Consider the following 20,205-nt stretch of genomic DNA (forward strand, 5'->3'; position numbering starts at 1 on the left):
CACACATAGGGTAATCTATTTATAATAGAGAGAGGTACAAGTAAAAAGAATAACTAAAATAAAAAGATTAAATAGAAGATAATGTTTGATATTGTGGTTATTGATATCTAACCATATCTTAATAATATAAAACTATATCTAACAGTAAGAAATATAGTGGAAAGAAGTGCTACTACCTTGAATAAAACTTCATTTATAATGGCACTCACCTTAGGTTTTTAAATAACTTTCTAAACTTATTTATAAAAAAAGTAACCTTATATTTTAGAACTTTCATTTCTAAAATTTTATTTAAACTTTAATCAATTTGATATTTTAGTATAAAATAAGGAAAGTGAACCACTTTACTAAAACATAAGATATAAGAGTCGTTTACAACATAATAGAACTAAACATTTACTTAAAAGCTAGAAAAAAAAAATTATTAGAGTCATTTATTAAAAACATTATGGAAATAAATATTTATTTAAAACTAGAAAAATTCAACATGTTTTAAATTGAAGCTTTCCTTAGAATCCATCCATTATTAGTCTTTTGCTGACTTCTTTACCGCGTAAGTGGAATATTAGTTAGTTTGAAAGACCAAACGACACGTTATTACATAAACTGTTTGATAATATTTTAATAATAGTTGCATCACAGGCTATTTATAGAGCACAATTCGAGTGAATTTACTGGACTACATATTTGGCACAGCACCAGCAAAGCAAGGGGTAAATTGCATCTAAATTGATTTCTTGTATTACATCATTGATACAACTTAAATTGTACCTAGTTGAGACTTTAACGCGCTAAAATTAATCCCAAATAAACCTTACTTTAAAGATAAACTTATAATACTTTATATGGATCAGTAATTGTAATCAGATCACGGTGTACTTTATATTAAATCATTGGGGATTGCACCCTGTGCAAGGAGTATTATCAAATCCCAGGATCTATTAATTATTTGTAAGACTTTCAACTATTATTTGCTGTTAAATAAATTGCTGCAGAATATGGTAGAGATCTTACACAAAGCTGCAGTCATCAGTATCCAGGCTTGTTGGAGGTCTTGTAGCATGTTCCACTAGACAAAAGTCAGTGAATTTTTTAACAAATTCTTAAAAAATGAATTACGTATAGGCTTTCAAATACAATTGTGAAAATGGTCAATTCCTACATGATACATTGTTCTCACCAAAAATATATTGCCCTCAGGCCCTCAACAAGGGCGATGGTAATCTAGCAGCTGACATTTTGCCATTGTAAGTAGCATTAGTTGTTTTGCAGATATCCAACGTTGTGTCTCCTTTTTACTATGTGCATCTTACGACAAGAATGGCATGCACGAAGAGGGGAACTGCAGAAACTAGATTCGGAAATATACCTGTAGGGCTTCTGGGTATACTGTACAGAGCTTCCCCTAAAATAGTACAGTAATGGACAGGAGTGGAGAGATAAATTACACTAACACAAGATCCCCTTCTGCTGCTTCTTGTTCCTGCTGTTCTGATAGACGTCCTTCCCGATATGGCAGAAGTATTCGCCTGATTTCTTCTGCACTAAGTGTCTCATACTCTAGTAATGCGTGTGCCAACACATGTAATGCCTTCTCATGCTGAAATAATGTCAGAAGATACTAGTGTTATGAATTTCCATGTGCAAGACTAGAAGATCTCAAATTTGCTCAAGGTTGACAACTTCTATTAATTAATGCCATTCACAGCAACAAAGATTGCTTAGTTTGAATTTTGCTTTGTGTCAATGATCCCCCAGCCTAAAGAATGCCCCTAAGGCTTATTATTTAACTAGCAGAGTTAAAATAACAAAATATCCATTTGACATATTCGTTTTTGATTTAAAAACTAAGCACACTTTAACATCAAGAATGTATGTTCTAGTTGGCTTGGCTCAATGGAGATAGGTACGGGACTCAGGAGTGAGACACATAGAAATAGCTTGTATTCCTTCTAATATGTCTATCATTGAACAACAATATTAAATCAAGAAAAACGATTGATATAAATAACCTAAAAATACAAAAGTGACAGAATCTAACATAAAATAGGATAGAAGCTATAAGATCATCCCACAGATCCGAACAGATTGGAAGCTTTCCTCAATTGACGGTTTTTTCCTTTTTTTCTAACTAGTTATCCTCCAAACCATTTATAATTTCTTCTGCTAAAGAAATATTTCTTTTAAAAACTCGTCCAAACCCAAAAGAGAAAGAAAAAGGTTTCCCAAAGAAAAAACTTATAGACAATAATATAATCAGACAAACCTTTTTCAGAAGGGCTTTAACACGATCATATGCTTCCCGAAGGAGTTTCACAACCTGCAGATCAAGAATAGAAGTCAAAATCCTTTCGTGATTTTTGCTTTTGATAAAACAACACTTCTTAGAAGAACCCAAATACGATTTTATGAATTCATAACACTTACCTCTGCATCAATACGTGACTGCATTTCAGAACTTGGTCGCTCTTTTATATGAATTGGCCCAATTGCATCACTCATTCCACAATTTGATACCTTGTGCATAGAGAAAAAATAACACGATAAGTCAAGAATTTCAGCAGAAAATTCTAAATGCCATCTACCAAATAATTTTGGGAAAGAAAAGTTATAATTACTTAAGTACTAGTAAAATGTTTCAAATTCCAATTAGCAAATTATCAGCACTTTCTTTTGTAAAAGTTATCTTTATGCACCAGACACAATGCAGGGCAGCATAAAATTACCATGTATTGAGCAAGCTCAGTAGCAGTGTGGAGATCACTACTTGCTCCAGTTGTGACATAATCCCGGCCAAAGATAAGCTCTTCTGCAACTCTTCCTCCCATACAAACATCAAGGCGAGCTAACAACTGTTTCTTGCTTATTGATGTCTCATCACTTGAGGGAAGCTGAGTGACCATTCCTAAAGCAGATCCACGTGGCATGATTGTTGCCTTGTGAATTGGATGTGCACCATCAGTGTTAAGGGCAACAATTGCATGGCCACTCTCATGATAGGCAGTGAGCTGAAAATTTCAAATGCACAATTAACAAATATAACTATATAAGCGTACTATTATAGATTTCATATCGACTATATATATTGTCAAATTATAGTATATAAGTGGATGCAAAACGAACTTTACAAGTCAATTTTGTAAAGTTCACTTTCTAGGATGGTACTAGAGTCTATCATGGCAAATGTTGTCAAGCCTATCATGTCACCATTATCAGACCACTTAAAAATATCTAGTCTCAAGCTTGAAATATTTAATTCTCAGCATAAGGAGGTGTATTGGAGATGTTACACCATCTAAAAATGTAATCAAATTATAGTATATAAATAAGTACAAACCTCACTTTACAAGCAAATTGTAAGGTTAAGTAAAATTTTAAGTCTATTTTCTAAGAAATACATCAACATATTAATAGTATTAACTCCAAATCAGATATATACTTAGAATTGCAGATGAGTAGAGTGCAGAAAATTTCACTATATCATACCAGCAAAATCTGATTATTCTAAATAAAACAGATATAAAAGATGCTAAAATAGTTTATATAACTGAGCTATCAAATGATTGCTAAAAACACTCCTCAACATACTACTAATGGTTAGTCCAATGAACAAGAGTGCATCAAAGAATGTGTTTTTAGAATTTCTCTAAATTTGAACATTACTTCAGAAAAATAGCTTAGAGAAGGATAACTATATAAAAAACCAATTTACCATGTCCTACTCACTAGCTAACAACTGACACAGAACATACTTATTTGTAAGACTGTCAATCAACTTTTCCCTATAAATAAAATGTCAATGTCTTCTTGCAAACAAAAATGCATTGCAAAAGGCTCCAATTTTTCAGTTATACTAATTTTATTATTCCAAGATTAAGCCTAATGAAATTGTCTGTACTCTGGACTTCAAATAATTTAGCACGAAAATTTGATGCTCAAAAACTTAGGACAATATAATTAAAAGATATAGTGCCTCAGATGCGCTTGAATAAGCTTTATAAAAACCACTTCTTTGATATAAATTTTCACAAGTTCTTTTCAAAAGTTACTCTTGCTTTAGAGAATACACTAAAATAACATGATATCCTCTAATAAAAAAGATATGATATGGGAATAAAAAAATGTTCCTAATAATACGTATATAAGATTGTTAATTATTTAAATAACTATAAGAGTTTTCATTAGATATGTCCAAACACACCCAATACTTCTGCCATTTCTTGAAATATTTCTTGTTCAAAAGCAACCTTTGTTCAAGAATAAAACATATTCAATAGCCTTAACATCAGTTGAGAGAATGTAAATATATGTTGTAAATGAAAAAGATCCATCACAGCTTTTTTCCTTTACGTTGCACAACTCAGTCCATAAAAAGCTTATAGGGACATGGATAGCATCGGGTGCATCTGTCCCATATGGAATAGTATTTGTTGTTTGATGGAGTATTTAAGTCTTTAGCTCTCCCCCATTAACAACTAGGATGGTTCCCTTACTGCTTGGGTGTTTACGAAAAGGTGCTAAAATGGGCATTATGTTTATGAGATGCATAAGTCTCATATTGAATAGTATGAGATGTGAGATAAAGTATTTAAGTGTTCAGTTATCCTTTTCTAACAACAGGCTTTTAGGGTAGAATTCCCCAAGTGCTATATTGTTTGCCAAAAGCTCGCAGATTTGAAACCCAAGAAAAACCTCACTGATAGTGCAAATTTACAAGTAATCCCAATCATGCTGCTCCCATCCTACAACAGATTGGGATTTTGGCAACCTAGTGCAAAAGAAAGAAACTTACACTTTCATCTCAAAAATTTAAAAACAATGTTTTGAAAGCTCTATTAAATTGTGGGAGAACATTGGTAATCAGTTGTTGAAACATTTCAGATTGTTTTTTTTCCTTGTTTTGCTTGTGATGGAAACAGTTTTTTTCTGATTCAACAATTTAATGTGGATACATTTGTTAAGTTCCATTATAGAGGTAACAGGAGAAATGCAGGACAAATCTAAAACTTAAAGATCCAAATCCAACAAAAGAAAGTCTAAAATGTTTGGACTAAAACTGTTTAATAGTGCCCTTACATGGTTAAGTCTAGATCAATCACATAAGCACAATCCACATGTTCTATGCACTAAACCAGAATACAATATTTACTGGAATACACCCATACCTTTTTTGACTCTTCAGATATAAACATGGTTTTCCGCTCAGTACCCATAATTATTCTGTCTTTTGCAAACTCCAACTGTGCAGCTGTTACTTTCTCTGCACCTTCAACGGCAGCTTTAATGGCAGCAACATTTACCAAGTTCGCAAGGTCTAGTTCAAGGAGATATAACAATAGAAAAAGTCATTCAGAAACAAATCATAAGCAAGTGCCACTCTCTTTGCTTGCATGTCCAATAGAAAAACCTTAGGAAGTATAAGATTTGAAGTTATAAAAAAGTCATCTAACATAAATAAATCACAATTCACCTGCCCCATTGAACCCTGGGGTACCACGAGCTATTGCTTTAACATCTACATCTTCAGCTATAGGCTTATCTTGCAGATAGAGTTCCAATATTTCTTGCCGACCTCGTACATCTGGGTTTGGTACAACAATCTGGTATTGGGAATTTGTTAGTTTCTATATCTTCTATTACATGGACCTTAATCAATTAATGCCGGACAACTCCCTTGGGTACTACTATACTTACAAGGTTACCACAGCAACTCCCATATTATATAGGAAATTTTACTTGAACAATCAGAATAGTTGAATACTAAACAAATGCTTATTGTAAGCTAACAGTTGTTTCAACTTTTAGTTTGGATAAGAACTATTATTACATCAGACAAACAAAGCAGAGCATATTCTATCCTACAAAGCAGACCTGAACCTAATCATAGAATGCTTGAACCTTGATTTGTCATCTTGTCACTAGGCTGCTAGAAGAGAAAAAATAAAATACAAAATGAAACCTAGAACTGGCCCACAATCAAGTGAAATCCACACCGAAGTGAAGTCCAGAAACCCAAAAAATGAAACAAAGAGAAAAAGCATCTGCCAGTCTCTTTGCATGTCCAATAGAGGAACTTACATGTCGATCGAATCTGCCAGGTCTTGTTAAAGCTGGATCAAGAATATCAGGCAAGTTTGTTGCTGCCATTAATATTATTCCCTACAAGATAAATAATGAATCACCTGAGATATAAGTATGGAAACAATGCTTAAGTGTACATTTCATCTCTTCTCATTTATTCATTTCCAAGAAATCCCTAAATGAAATATACGAGAAACAAGTAATGATTAATCTTACCATATAGGCCGGATAGGAAACAATGCAAAAATTAGCCTATTCTAATTAAGTAAGACAACTTTGACACTCCTCCCAAGCTAGAGCATACAAGTTGTATGTACTAAGCTAGGAACATTGAATTTAAGGTTCTCTCGAGTACTAGGTCAAAATATTTGAAAAGTGATGATTGGAGCTGACAAAACTTCATCCAAATTTCCTTTGCCAACAATTTCTCTCAAACAAAATGACAACCAACTTCTAGATGTTTGGATCTATCTTTAAGTACAAAGTTCGAAGCAATGTTAATAGCTGCCAAGCCTTCTATATCATTTTGATTTCAGATAGGCATACTTTCTTATGCCATTAATTTATTGTTTGAATCCACATGACTATCACGAACCTACTATCAATCATACATGTTTCTTGTAAGATGTCTAAGGCGTATTTTCTTTGATAAATTACAATACCTTCCTTTGATTGAGCAACTTCAATACCCAGAAAGTACTTAAGACATTCAAGATCTTTGGTTTGATAGTGATACAATAAATGCTTACCTAGATAAAAATTTAGTAGTGCCATTCTCTTTAATGACTATATCATCAAAATACACAATAAGTATGTGCATTTCTCAAGAGATGTACAACAATAAAAAATCCAATAATTTGTTTCACTACATTTTAGAACAAAAGTCTGTACAATGTGGCTACTTTTGCAAACCAAACACATGAAAATTGTTTAAGATCACAAAGAGATCAACATAATATATAAACCAGTCCACACTCTGCTTGAGCAAGAAACCTAGCAAGTTGCTTCATCTAGATTTCATTCTCTAGATCTCCATGAAGAAAGGCATTATCATGATTGAGACCATATTTTCGAGTTTACCCGTTGAAACCCAATCTTTCTTTAAAGCAATCAATGTGACCATTTGGACCACCTTTAATAGCATAAACCCACCAACAGCCAATTGACTTCCTGTCAAGTGGAAGAGGAACAAGTTTCCACGTTTGGTTTTGATCATGAGCCAGCATTTCTACAATCATGGCTTATTGTTAACCAGTATGATCAAGTTATTGATGTACACTTTTTACACAAATGAAACGAATGAGCATTTCAAGTAGAGTGAGTACCTTATCAAAGGGTATGTCATCATAATAAGGAGTTGTGGGATGGGTAGATGTTGGTGAACGATGTGAAGAAGAGGACTCAATAAGTAACATCGCATCAGTCTCATATGTTCAAGATTGGTAAGTGATTAGGGGAGGTGATAATGGTTTTGCTAGTCTTGGAGGGGCAGAGGAACCTTGAGAAGAGATTTGATTTGGACACCAATGAGAGAAAAGACAATGGTTCAAAAAAATGGGCATGTAAGACTTATTGCTCATAACTAGCATCGTGAGGTGAAGAAGAGAAGAAAGGAATCTCCTAAATAAATAACATTTGCAGACATGTATTTCCAAAGAATAACATATCGACACCCATTTTGGAGACACAAATATCCAGGAAGACACATGAGAGTTCTTGCGGAGATTTTGTCTAACTCAAGGGGCATGTCATGAACAAAGCGTACACCCAAAAACACATGTAGAAACATGAATAAAAGGTTCATTAGAAAATAGGATATGATAAGGAATGTTATTGTTGAGGAAGGGAGAGGGCATTCTCTTTATGAGGAAGCAATTATAAGAGTAGCATCACCCTAGTGATGATATGGCACATTAGTATCAAGCAATAAGGTACAATGATGGCATCATGGATAGGACCTTCTTAAAGACCACTGACTAGGCTCGGAACTAGAATAGAAATTTTGTATTTTTGTGTAATTTTTTGTTTTGGGCATTTATTGGGTCTTGTAATTGGTTTTCTTTTTCCTATTTGTTTGTATTGTGCCTTTTTTTGGGCCTTGTGTACGTTTTTTATTTTTTCCTTGTAATTTTAGACTTTATAGACTCTTGTTTCAAGTCTCTTTGGAAAGGAAGATCTAAAATGTTTGCCTAGTTGACATAAGACTTGAAGTTTTTTCAGGTTAGGAACAATGTTTTTTAATTTTTATAATTGCAGATGACCAAAAGAAAAAGTTTACGAGATAGGATGCAAAATAGTACACAGAAGATCCTATTACAAGATGATAGAGTCCCCTAGCTTCATGTCCTTCACCAATTAGTCAACTCCTATATAACAGAAAAATTGGCATCAAAGGTTATGGAATAATTTAATGACTTAGTTAATAGACTAAGAGAAATGAGGTTAAGAGGACAAGTGGGGACAAGAACATAATTTAGATTCAAGGAAAGAGAAAGGAAAACTTGACCTAGGAAGTAACTTGGGACACATTGATTAAAGTAATAAAATGAGGAACTTTAGGAGAGATGAAAGAAAATAAGGAAGTATCACCAAAAATACATTCATAAGCACCTCAATCAAGGGTTACTAGACTTTCACTTTCCATGGTTTGAGAGCTGCAAATTGTTGACAAATAAAATTGGGTGGAAGTTTGTGCTTGATTGCTAGACTTTAAAATCAAATGTATTAATTGTATTCTTCATTAGAAAACTATGGTTCTACCTACTCAAGTTTGGAGACATTTGCTTCTTCATTAGAAGCAAATTTCTCCAGTATGGCCCATTCTCTTGAATAAGTGTACTACCGATGCTTTCAGCCACTTCGTCTCCGTCTTCCTTTATTTCCACATTCCCCATTTTTCAGGAGTAGATACTATAACAAATCATTAAGCAAAATTTTCGACTGGTAATAGTGGGAACACAAACCAGTAGTGTTGTTAGGCTTTCCATCAATGAATTTCTTCATAGGATAGGATATTGTCTCGATCATCATAGAGATATGAGTGGACAGGTCCACAGAAGTCATTGCAGATCAGAAACAAAGAGCAGAGTATAAAAAGAACTTTAAAGGTGTTCAATCAAAGGGGACCAAACTCCAATCATCAGAAAAGGGAGAAAAGCATATTGAAACAAGGACAGGAGAGTCCGACAAGAGCAATTGAGGCAGGGCATAGTTCTATTGACCAGAAAGCACCCCTTGGACTGCACCCTCCTAGGTTGGTTGCTTTGATACCAACCTGATATAGAAGTATGGATAAAATGCCTAAGAATGTTATGGTCTCTTAGCTCATCCAATCACTTATAGGAGTTCCTTACATCAAAGATACAAAAATGTAATGATTAATCCTACTATATAGATCAGATAGAAAACTATGCATAAGTTAACCTATTCTAACAAGTTAACCTAATCTAAATAAGTTAGGCGATTTTTACAGAATCAAATTCTAAAACCTGTGGAACAAATTGCACTCCAAACTGTTCAAAGATACCTCATTCTGCTCAAACCCATCCATTTCGACAAGTAGTTGATGCAGTGTCTTCTTAGTGTGGCCCTCCCATTGTTTTCTTGTTGATCCAACGGCATCAATTTCATCAATGAAAATGATACAAGGTGCCTGTAAAAAGATAAACGAGAAATAAATTTTCTATAGTAAACACAAAAGTACCAATCTAGTTATTAGTGTTATCTGTTTTTTTGTCTGTAATTTATAATTTTACTATTCTGTATATTACTGTTACTGTTATGTTTTATTTTTCTCTGTTATGTATCTCTAGGCAGTTACATTAGTCTGTAACTGCTCCTAACCTCCTACAACTGCTACTTTAGGATGTTCTTCGATGTATTTAAAAACATGACGGATTGTAAAACAGACATGTAGATTTTCATTTTGTTCTTTCACAAAAACCTCCCCTTCCTCTCCGTCACACGACTGCATTTCCATGTATATCTCACATTCTATTACTAGCATAGTGCAAAAACACAATGACAGACAGGTTAGGGAAACCATTTGCAAATTACAATAGACCTTCTTTTTTGCGGCTTGAAACAAGGATCTTACACGCCGAGCACCAACTCCAACAAACCTGAGCATGAAAGAGAAGTTATATATGTAGAAACGTCGCATATAGTATGTTTGGTATGAAAGAAAAGATTAGGTAGGCAATGAAAACAAGCCAGAACTATTCTTCCCATTGTTTGGAACACACGTTAAGAAAAAATTGAAAAAGCTTGGACCCACATAAAAGAATTAATCCCTCATGTTAAAAACATATATATAAATAAAACAAACAGAAAAAGGTATATAATGAGTAGCATCAATATTAAAATTTGAATAGTACAACAATATTATTTTAGATTTCAAGATAACAATCAAACTATAGGAATGAGAGAGAGAGAGAGAGAGAGAGAAAGAGAGAGAGAGAGAGAGATTGAGCTGAAAGTATGTGAGATAATTTAACTTATCGACTGACCTTTTCTATCTCATAGGATCAGAATACGGTACACCTTGGTCAGATACAAGTTTGACACTTGATTGATTGACGTGTCTACAGACTTAGCATTTAAAATCCTTGTTTCTTCTACAATATGGAAAGCATATTTTCTACAGGATACAACCAAACTATTTTTTGACCATGCAACTTGTATACCAAGGAAATACCTCAAGTGCCAAAGAACTTTTGTCTGGAACTTCTGAGCAAGATCTTGTTTTAGTTGTATAATACCATTCGTATCGTTCCTTGTGATAACACTTAAGATTAATAAGAGAGAAAATGTATTTCAGAGGGCTCAAATACACCTCTCTTATGATATCATATTTTTAATGAAATAATTTTGATACAATGAGAAAAGGAAAGATCAAACGTCGAAACTAGAAACCTAAGTAAAAAACTAGGTACGACTCATAGGTATAGCAAGTAGTAATACAACTACTTTACTTTCTACCCAAATTTAATACTTATTCTAACTATAACAATGCCTCACACATATGCAATGAGATAGATTCATCCTAGGGGGCCATGACAATAAAAACTGAGAATGATCAAACTCACTTTGTAAGAGTCCAAAATGTTAGATGGCAATCCAAAAACACTCAAACCATGAACATGGTGATTGCTTGAGGCCATATAGGGACCTGCATAGATGACATAACATATAAAGCGTCTCCCACTAAGCACCAAATCTAAGAAGTTACTCCATGTAGACTTCCGTACCAGGATCACCATGTAGGAATGCATTCTCCATGTCAAATTGAAAAAGTCGAATGGTGAATAGTTTCAATAGAAAAGAGAAGTTGTATAGGTGTCATTTGAGAAAATAGTCACTTGAGCTTGGCTTGGAAGATTCACTAAAGTCATGATGAGTCTTAAATACAAACAAAGCCAAGGGGACCACAATTTATTTGTCAAGCATTCTGATTCTAGGGGGGGGGGGGGGTACAATTCTATTGGTCTATGTGGATAATATCATTGTTATTAGAAATGATGAAAAGGAGCAACAAAGGTAGAGCCAATGCCTTGCCAAAAAGTTTGAAATCAAGACTTTGGAAAAGTTAAAATATTTTCTGGGAATGGAAATAACCCATTCCAGGAAAGGGATCTTCATATCTCAGCAAAAAATACATTATTGGTACAGGAAACAGGTAAAACAGCCAACAAACTTGCAAGTACACCTTTGATCCAAATACAAAGTTGGGAAGTGCATAGGATGATTTTGCTATGGATAAAGAAATGTACCAGAGACTTGTGGGGAGACTTGTTTATCTATCTCATACTAGACCAGATATTGCTTTTGTTATGAGTCTAGTCAGTCAATTTATGCATCAACCAAAAGAAGCGCATTTACAATTGCTCTTAGAATTGTCCAATATTTAAAAGGGACACCAAGAAAAGGGATTTTGTTCAAAAGAAACAATAATGTCAATCTTGAGGCATATACTAATGTTGATTATGCAGGCTTAGTTATGGACAAAAGGTCAATTACTGGATATTGCACCTTCCTTGGTGGAAACCTAGAAAGTTGGAAGAGCAAAAAACAAAATGTCATAGCTACATCTCGTGCCTAAGAAGAATTCCGAGCAATGACTCATGGAATATGTGAACTGCTATGGCTGAAGATTATACGTGGAAGACTTAAAGCTAAAGTGGGATGAACTGTGATTATACTGTGACAACAAATTTGAAATCAACATACCTCAACCCTTTACACCATTACAAAACTAAACACATTAAAGTGGACAAACATTTTTTCAAAGAAAAGCTTGGCAGTGTCTTGATTTGCACCCACTCAAGGCCAGCTTGCAGATAAACTCACCAAGGGGTTTGAACAACAGTAACTTTGAGACAATTGTATCCAAGCTGCGAATGGAAAACACTTATTCACCAACTTGAGGGGGAGTGTTGAAATATTTTAGGAAGTTTCAGATTTCATTCTTATTGGTTTTAATTTTGTATATGGGTTGTATCTTGGTTTTGTTACTAGCATATCAATCCCACAATCTAAGGGATTTGTGTCCTATAATAGGTTATGCATGATTCCTAAATTATTCAATCAATGTATATATATATATATATATATATATATATATAAGATGCATGTAATGAGACTAAAAGAGAAATTGTTTTCTTATATTTTTGAGATTACTAGGATATCATGCTTAGGGTCAAGTTTCTTCTAATTTCCTTTACTTGATTTTAAGACAATCCTAGGTCTAGTTATATAAAAAAGACAACAGGACAACACTTCTCATCATCGAAAGGTTGACACTGATTGAGCCATATAGTTAATAACAGTATGCACACATTAGAATAACAACATAAAATAAAATACATTTCATAATCAAAAACAGAAATATAAACATATTTTGCATTACAGTTGACAATTGTATTCTCATTATCAAGGTTACAATGAAAAGCATTTTTGTGTTTGGTAACTCTTTTCAAAATAACTTGTAATCCACCCACATTACTTTGCAGAATAACAGCGTACACTATAAATAATAAGTGCCTTAATGCTCAAAATTGACATGATGAAAATATAGAAAGCAAGAGAGACTTACATTTCCTCAAATTCAGAGCCTGCCCGATAGAAAAATGGAACACCAGCTTCTCCAGCAATAGCCTTCAAGGTCCCAGATAAAGCAAACACTATTAGATCATAACAATGATAAATTTCAATAGATTAACTCAGAAGATTGGTTTCAATAAAGCAGGATTTTAGTAACAGAGACAGATCAAAAGAATTATGTGAAGTGTAAGAAAAGATCAATGAGAGAGACAAGATCCAAAGTACATCTATGTCCATTCCTGAACTTCCTAATGGGAAACTTATAGTGTAGAGTGGCATATTAAAAATGAAAATTACCCCAAAAGAATATGGAGGTAGACCAACAGATTCTAATTGTATAACACAATAACCTCATATAAACTGTAAAAGACATCACAGAAATTAACTGACCTTCGCTAGTAGAGTTTTTCCAGTTCCAGGTGCTCCTGTCAAAAGAATCCCCTGAAAAGTGGAATACTTAAGCAACACTTGACAATAAAAATATAACCAATAGACACCAAAAAATTATGATATATTATTATGACTAAAACATAACATCTTTGCATACAGAGAAGGATTAGAGAGAATCAGCTCATAACAGCAATGAAAAATTAGTTCTTCCACTAATAAACAAGAAGTCTATGTATGAAAAAATAGAATATGAACAAAAGTTAGCATTAAAAAAAGGACAACAAAATGATAAATTAACCTCTTCAGACCTTTGGCAACTTTCCCCCAAGGCGTGTAAACTTAGATGGATTTTTTAGGTACTCCACAACTTCCTCAAGTTCTTGTTTTGCATCATCACAACCTTTCACATCCTTAAAGGTTTTTACATTCTGCAAAAGAAAAGGTGTGATAGAGAAAGATTAATAAATGAGAATTTGTATGGCGTAGCATACTTTTGGATTTTGTGTATATTCTACAGCAGGCTAACAGAAAAATCAGATATCATTCAGAAATTACAGGGGTTGCAAATATTCCCCACTATGTTGTTGACTGGTCTACAAATAGCAAGTAAAGATATAATTAGGTAGGATTATTTTATTTAGATAAAGAGTTATGAAGGTATAACATATATCATGTTGTTGTTCATTCTTTTCTTTTGATAAAAAAATTAATTTCATGAAGGGAATGAATCGATGATCACAAGATGTGCCTACTCAGCTTATTCAGAATGGTAATGCTCAAATCAAAATCTTATCACTGTTAATTAACCTATTGCAACTGGAATCTTCTCATCCAAATACTCATTAGCAGTTCTAGCTTATTCAAGTGTAAGCTATAGAATCATATAACACTCAAGAAATACAGAATAATCTATTTTCCAGACTGTTCTAGAAATCAGAGTAAAAGTAAGAACATATTAACAGGTTGACCTTTTCAGGCATCACTTCCTTATTTAGCTCCTTTGGGGCATAGGAAGAACCTGATCCAACTCCTGAAGGTCCAATCCCCCCCAAGCTTCCTATGTATTTTTGAAGTGCAGCAGCACCCATAAACCTGAAAGGATGCGCAATAGCAATAAAAGTATATAAAATCAAATAGTTGATTATATATGAGAAAAGGGAGAAGAAAGGAAAACCAAAGCCTCCTACCAGACCAACCCCACAGCTATGGTAAACAAAATAGTCGAGATAAGCTCTTGTGCAAAACGTGATTTATTTGATACTTTTGGGTCAACCTAGACAAGGAAACAGCTTCATGAGATTCCGAGAATAAATAAACGGAAAAGAATCTGGGTTACAACAGAAAAATTAAACAAGATGGTCCCACAAGATTCAAAAACTGTAACCACTAAAAGAACAGAGAAAGCCTTTTGCAATAATTTTTACCATAACCACATGTAATGGCTGCTTCTCAGATATTCCAGGATTAAGAAAAGTTTCATCTGAGTTACCCAGTGCACGCTGCTTCAACTCTTGCAACTGAAAAATTTGTTCACTGTCAATTTTCCATTATAACACAAGTATATCATGACCTAAAAAAGTCTAAAAGTTGTTATTATGATCAAAAGAAAGTATCCATTATAAATCATCTCTTATTATGCAGTCATAGGAGGACTAAAATCATCTATTAGGATTCATTATAAATCTATCATGGGTTAAAAGGCAAAAAGGGAGTGCAAAATAACTCGTCCAGAAATGTATGTTAGAGAAATACTGCCAAAAACTGTGTGTAAGTACATCAAAAGTATCAAATCTATTGTGTAAAAAGAAAAACACACACCACCAAAGAGTCTTCCCAACTAGATGGGTCCATTATATGTATTAAACAAAGTCATTGTTTTATGTCAAAAACTAAATCTTCAAAAAGTCTATTTGGATATGATATAACTCTGATTCAAAGGGTTCATCTAGAATATTTATTGGCTTCCCCATATCCTCAAGTATAGCACTATCCTGCACTGCCTTTAGTTCATTCTTCTTACTGAGGCTCCTATCTATTTGTCTTCTTTTCAAATGGCAAAATAATCTTCAATTCAGATGAGCTCCCCAATGGACAGCACTACACTACCACTACTTTCTCTTAATTGCATTCATTGTTTAACCTATCATGTCTCTTGTGTGTCAATTATCCACTACAACATCAACATCTCAATGATGCCAACCTTATGTATAATTGTTGGCATTTTCAATCACAAATAACAGCTGACGCATTTCTACAATTCATCCACTCTATTTGACTACTACAGTTTACAACTGTATTTGTTCCTTCTTCTTGATTGATAGTGTTAGGAACCAACTATGCCAAAAGCTTAATACCCCCATCCCCTCCCTTTCAATAAATCCCCAACTAGGAACACATTATCCTCCAAAAGTTGGCATAATAATGGCACTACCTCTTGGATATGCTCCATGACCACATCCAAAAACTTAATTTTAAAAAAAAATCATAATTAAAATAAATCAGGAAAATACAATAAAATTAATTTTTAACGCAGGAATTGATGCAAATGTCAAAAACATACTTTCAAAAAATAATGTACTTCAGCAGTAAAACAAACATCAGTAAATCATTTTGATCAAAACAATTACAGATTAAATTACCAACTACTACACAAATCAAATATCATACACAATGCTGATGGAAATCAAGCAGAAACAAATAGATGCCAATCAAGATGTACAGAAAACCCCTCTACCCTTACCAATGAATATGAAGCACTAAGAATTTAGTTACATATAATTAAAACTGAAAAGCAGAGTACCAAAAACATGATGCCACAAAATGATTACCAGGGTAGGAAGGCTAGAAGATTTTCCAGAATCCTCATCTGGAAGATATTCACTAATAGCATTAGTAATCACAAGAGCTCGAAGGTATTCCGCAACCCCTCTACTGTCTACAGGTCGATCCCTTTGTTCAAACCGCTTGATGACAGATTCAGGACTAGAAAAATACACATAATCAAACAAATTAACACATATTCTAACAAACTGAGACAAAAAGTATCCAGGTCAGAAACCTCTGTAGTGTAATTGTCTACCTAGCCAAATTTTCCCTAATGTAACATTTTCTTCTTTTTATGTAAGCATTAGAGGAGCTACATTCTCCAATAACTTTCAAATCCATGTATCTAACTACAATTCACAATGTTTCATCTGTCCTATACCATTAAACATATGAAACCCGAACAATTCTTGCTCGAGCACATGCATGAGCAACCAAAGTCCAAAACTTCCTCACCACTTCAATGCATATTGAATTGTATTAGTTTTTCTTTTACCCGAAGCCACCGTACTCATGCAAGAAATGCTCAAAAACCTTCTATTCATGAGCAGTCATCAAACAACAACATTTCCAATTTCAAAAAACAGACCTGTGCTTATTGAGTTCCACAAACAGAGCACTCTGTTTAGCAGCATCTTGAGGATTCGCGTCGGCTTCCGCGATCAACCGCTCGACACGCTTCTCCTGCCGCCAAAACGGCCACCAGTCGAGAAACTCCGCGAAGGCCTTCTTCACACGCTCCCTCGCCTTCACCCACAGTCCCACAAATAACACCACTATCGAAAACCTTCCACTCGTAATATTCCCTTCGCTCTCCAAATCCACGCCACTCCGCAGCACAGTCTCCGCACCTTCCAAACTCGCCTCGCCCGAATCAGAAACCTGAACTGCACCTTCTTCCGTCGAATATACTATACCCGCGCTGGGGTCCGGTTGTACGTTGCCCGAACCGGTTTCGGAGGGGTTGTGATTGGGTTCGGAGCGAAAGGTGCAGCAGAGGAGCGTGGAGGAAAGGCGGCGCGTGGAGTGGAAGGAGAGGGAGAATGGAGAGTGGGTAGAAGAGAGGCAGGAGAATGGGAATGGGAATGGAACGGGAAGGGAAGGTTTGGAGAGAAGGGAAGCTTGAAGTGTGGCCATTATTAGGGTTTTATTTCAGAGTGTCTCTTCTTTCTCTCTGTTAATTCGTGTGCAGTGGAGAACAGAGGAGAGAGTGTGAGGAAGAAACCTAGAAGAGGAAGAGGATTTGGGGAAGAAGGAAGGTGTAAGAAATGTGTAACCTTATCCAGCCAGGGATTGAAAAATTGGCGCCGGCTTTGAAGATTTTGTGTGTCTAAGGATTTTATGATACCATGTTGCAAATATTTGTTGGGTCGTAATTAAGCTTGGATTGAATGAAAATGTTCGTTTCTTGCCTCTGCATATCGTGGACATTTCGTAGTCACACTGACCAAGCCTCCATGGATTCTTTCTTTTGTGAGATTCTTTATCTAATTATTTGTTTTTATCAAAACACAAACTATATTTTATTATTACTATTTTAATTTATAAACTACATATTTAAAAAATTGCGATCCATATAATATTAATGATTTAAAGATTCAACTTAATCATCACATACGTATTTTAATTCAATTTAATTAATTAGTACTACTAATACATGTTCTAGCAAGAAATATTTTGATTTAATTATGTAAATGTATAATTAAGATATTTATATATGTATATACATAATATATATATATATATATATGAATAAATAAAGAATGAAAATCTCATAATTTATAATTGATCATTACATATATAGAAATCAATTTTAAAATATAAAATTGAAGTAATTATATTATAATAAAAACCATCAAATTATACATATTGATTATGTAATTATTATATTTCTAATTAATAATGTTCGTTGTTTGAACTGTCAAACTTTAAACACAATCATATTTCTATGTGAGCAATGACAATAAAAAATCTTCTGGTAACGCTCTTGGTAACATCAATAAATATTAACATAATTAAATAATTTTTCAAAGCTTGGAGGTAACTGTTTTTCTTTTAAACATTCAGCTTCCAATTATGACCTATTTTAAATAAAAATACCAATAAATATCATTCAAAAATATATAATCATTCTTTCCCAACAACTATTCAGAATACCATTTTATATTTTACAAAAGGAATTGTTTAGATGAGAAATTGATAGAATTACATTATTCACAACGAGCACATTTAATTTGTTCTTAGCAATGTATATAAATATGTTTTTTTTAGTGAAAATTAAAATTAGTCCTTCTTAAAAATTTTGATTCAAATTAGTCTCTCAACTTAGATTTGATTCTTTTAACCAAATTTTATTATATTTATTTGACGTTTCAAACGTGTTGTATGATAGTATTTGAGTTGTTAACACCGTTTGACACGTTTTCACTTCAATATGCAAATAAACTTTAAAAAATTGGTTAAAATAACTAAATTCATGCATTCGTACAGTTTGGAGACTAAATTGGGTCAAAGTGTTGAAAAGGGATTAATTTCAATTTTCATTGAAATTTAATAGACCAAAAACATATTTAACCTATCGTGCGAAGACTCCAAAAGCACTCCAAACTCTCTAAAACTTCAACTTCAAGAGGTACTTGTCCTCCTTCAAGGTACTTATCCTCCTTCAAGGTACTTATCCTCCTTGAGGGTACTCATCATCTCTAGTTCTAGTAGGGATTGTGCTTATAAAAGACATTCTGATGTTTAAGTTAGCTAAGTGCGTTAGATAGTAGTAAATGTTGTAATAATTAACCTAACCCAATTACCTCGTGTATTGTGTTATATATACCATATTTTATAGGCCTTCATTACCTAGGTGAGCCTAGTCCACATGGATAACTAATTTGTTTGGTCTTTAATTTAAGGCTTAATACCAAATTTGGTCCTCTAATTTTATTCGAATTTTTAAAAAGATCCCTAATTTTTTATTTGTTCAATTTAGTCCTTCAATTTCTTAAAAATATTCAATTTAGTCCTTTCCGTTAAATTGATGTTAACGCCATGTCCGTACAGTGCCACATGTCATGTTATTGTCACATGATAGTGTTTGTTTTCAATTTAGTCCCCTTATTTATAATTTTGATCCAATTTGGTCCTCTATTTTTTTAAAATGAAGTAATTTGGTCTTTCTCCAATTTGAGACTAAATTAGTAATTAAACTTAATTACAACTTATATTGTAAGACCCATTTTTTTATTCCTGTCCTAAAAGTTAGTGGGCTGCCCTACAGTATTGGGCCTAAAGGCCGGCCCATAGGATAAAAACCTGTTTCAGTTGCCCTAACACTCACACTTTCTGCATTCTCAGATTCGCAGCCGCCTCCTTCCCTGTTCCCGCACTAGAGCTCTGCTAGGGTTCCAACGTTCTTCAGATTTATGTTTAGCTTGGCCATTGTTCTGCTCACGTAAGTACCCTTAACCCTTACCGCCTCTGTTTTGTATAACTTTCACAATAACAGTGGAGACTCTTTTATAACTCGTTTTACCCACTGTTCCAGTTGCGAATTGGGCCCTAGAGCTGCTGCGCTCCTTGGTTACGCGTCGAAGGTCCTGTACGAACCTATTTCCAGGTACGGGAAGTTAGGGTTCTAGTTTCGACTCTTTTAGAACTGTTTTTGTGTTGGTTGTTACCTTGTATGGTTGGAATCTGTCGTTTTGATGTGTGAAACGCTTTGTATGTGTTGTTTGGCCGGAAAACATGGCGGTACAGCGAAGAACAGTGGCGAGACCTGTTAATCTCGCCTAGGCGAGATGAAACAGGGAGCTCGCC

At 34.1% G+C, this 20,205-nt stretch overlaps 1 protein-coding gene across 1 annotated transcript; it reads right to left on the reverse strand.

Moving 5' to 3' along the window:
* Positions 1-921: 921 nt before the first annotated feature.
* LOC114194314 (ATP-dependent zinc metalloprotease FTSH 11, chloroplastic/mitochondrial-like) lies at positions 922-17,840 on the reverse strand. The gene is made up of 17 exons (XM_028084451.1): positions 16,985-17,840; positions 16,401-16,554; positions 14,997-15,089; positions 14,760-14,845; positions 14,541-14,664; positions 13,881-14,000; positions 13,573-13,623; positions 13,175-13,236; positions 10,145-10,202; positions 9,608-9,733; positions 6,079-6,159; positions 5,471-5,600; positions 5,166-5,314; positions 2,727-3,008; positions 2,428-2,517; positions 2,267-2,320; positions 922-1,600 (listed from the first exon to the last, which is right to left on the reverse strand). The coding sequence occupies exons 1-17, from the start codon at positions 17,530-17,532 to the stop codon at positions 1,445-1,447; spliced, it is 2,364 nt and encodes a 787-aa protein (XP_027940252.1). The 5' UTR covers positions 17,533-17,840; the 3' UTR covers positions 922-1,444.
* Between the last annotated feature and the right edge of the window lie 2,365 nt (positions 17,841-20,205).

Source organism: Vigna unguiculata, chromosome 8, assembly GCF_004118075.2.
Source record: "Vigna unguiculata cultivar IT97K-499-35 chromosome 8, ASM411807v1, whole genome shotgun sequence".
NCBI lineage: Eukaryota > Viridiplantae > Streptophyta > Magnoliopsida > Fabales > Fabaceae > Vigna > Vigna unguiculata.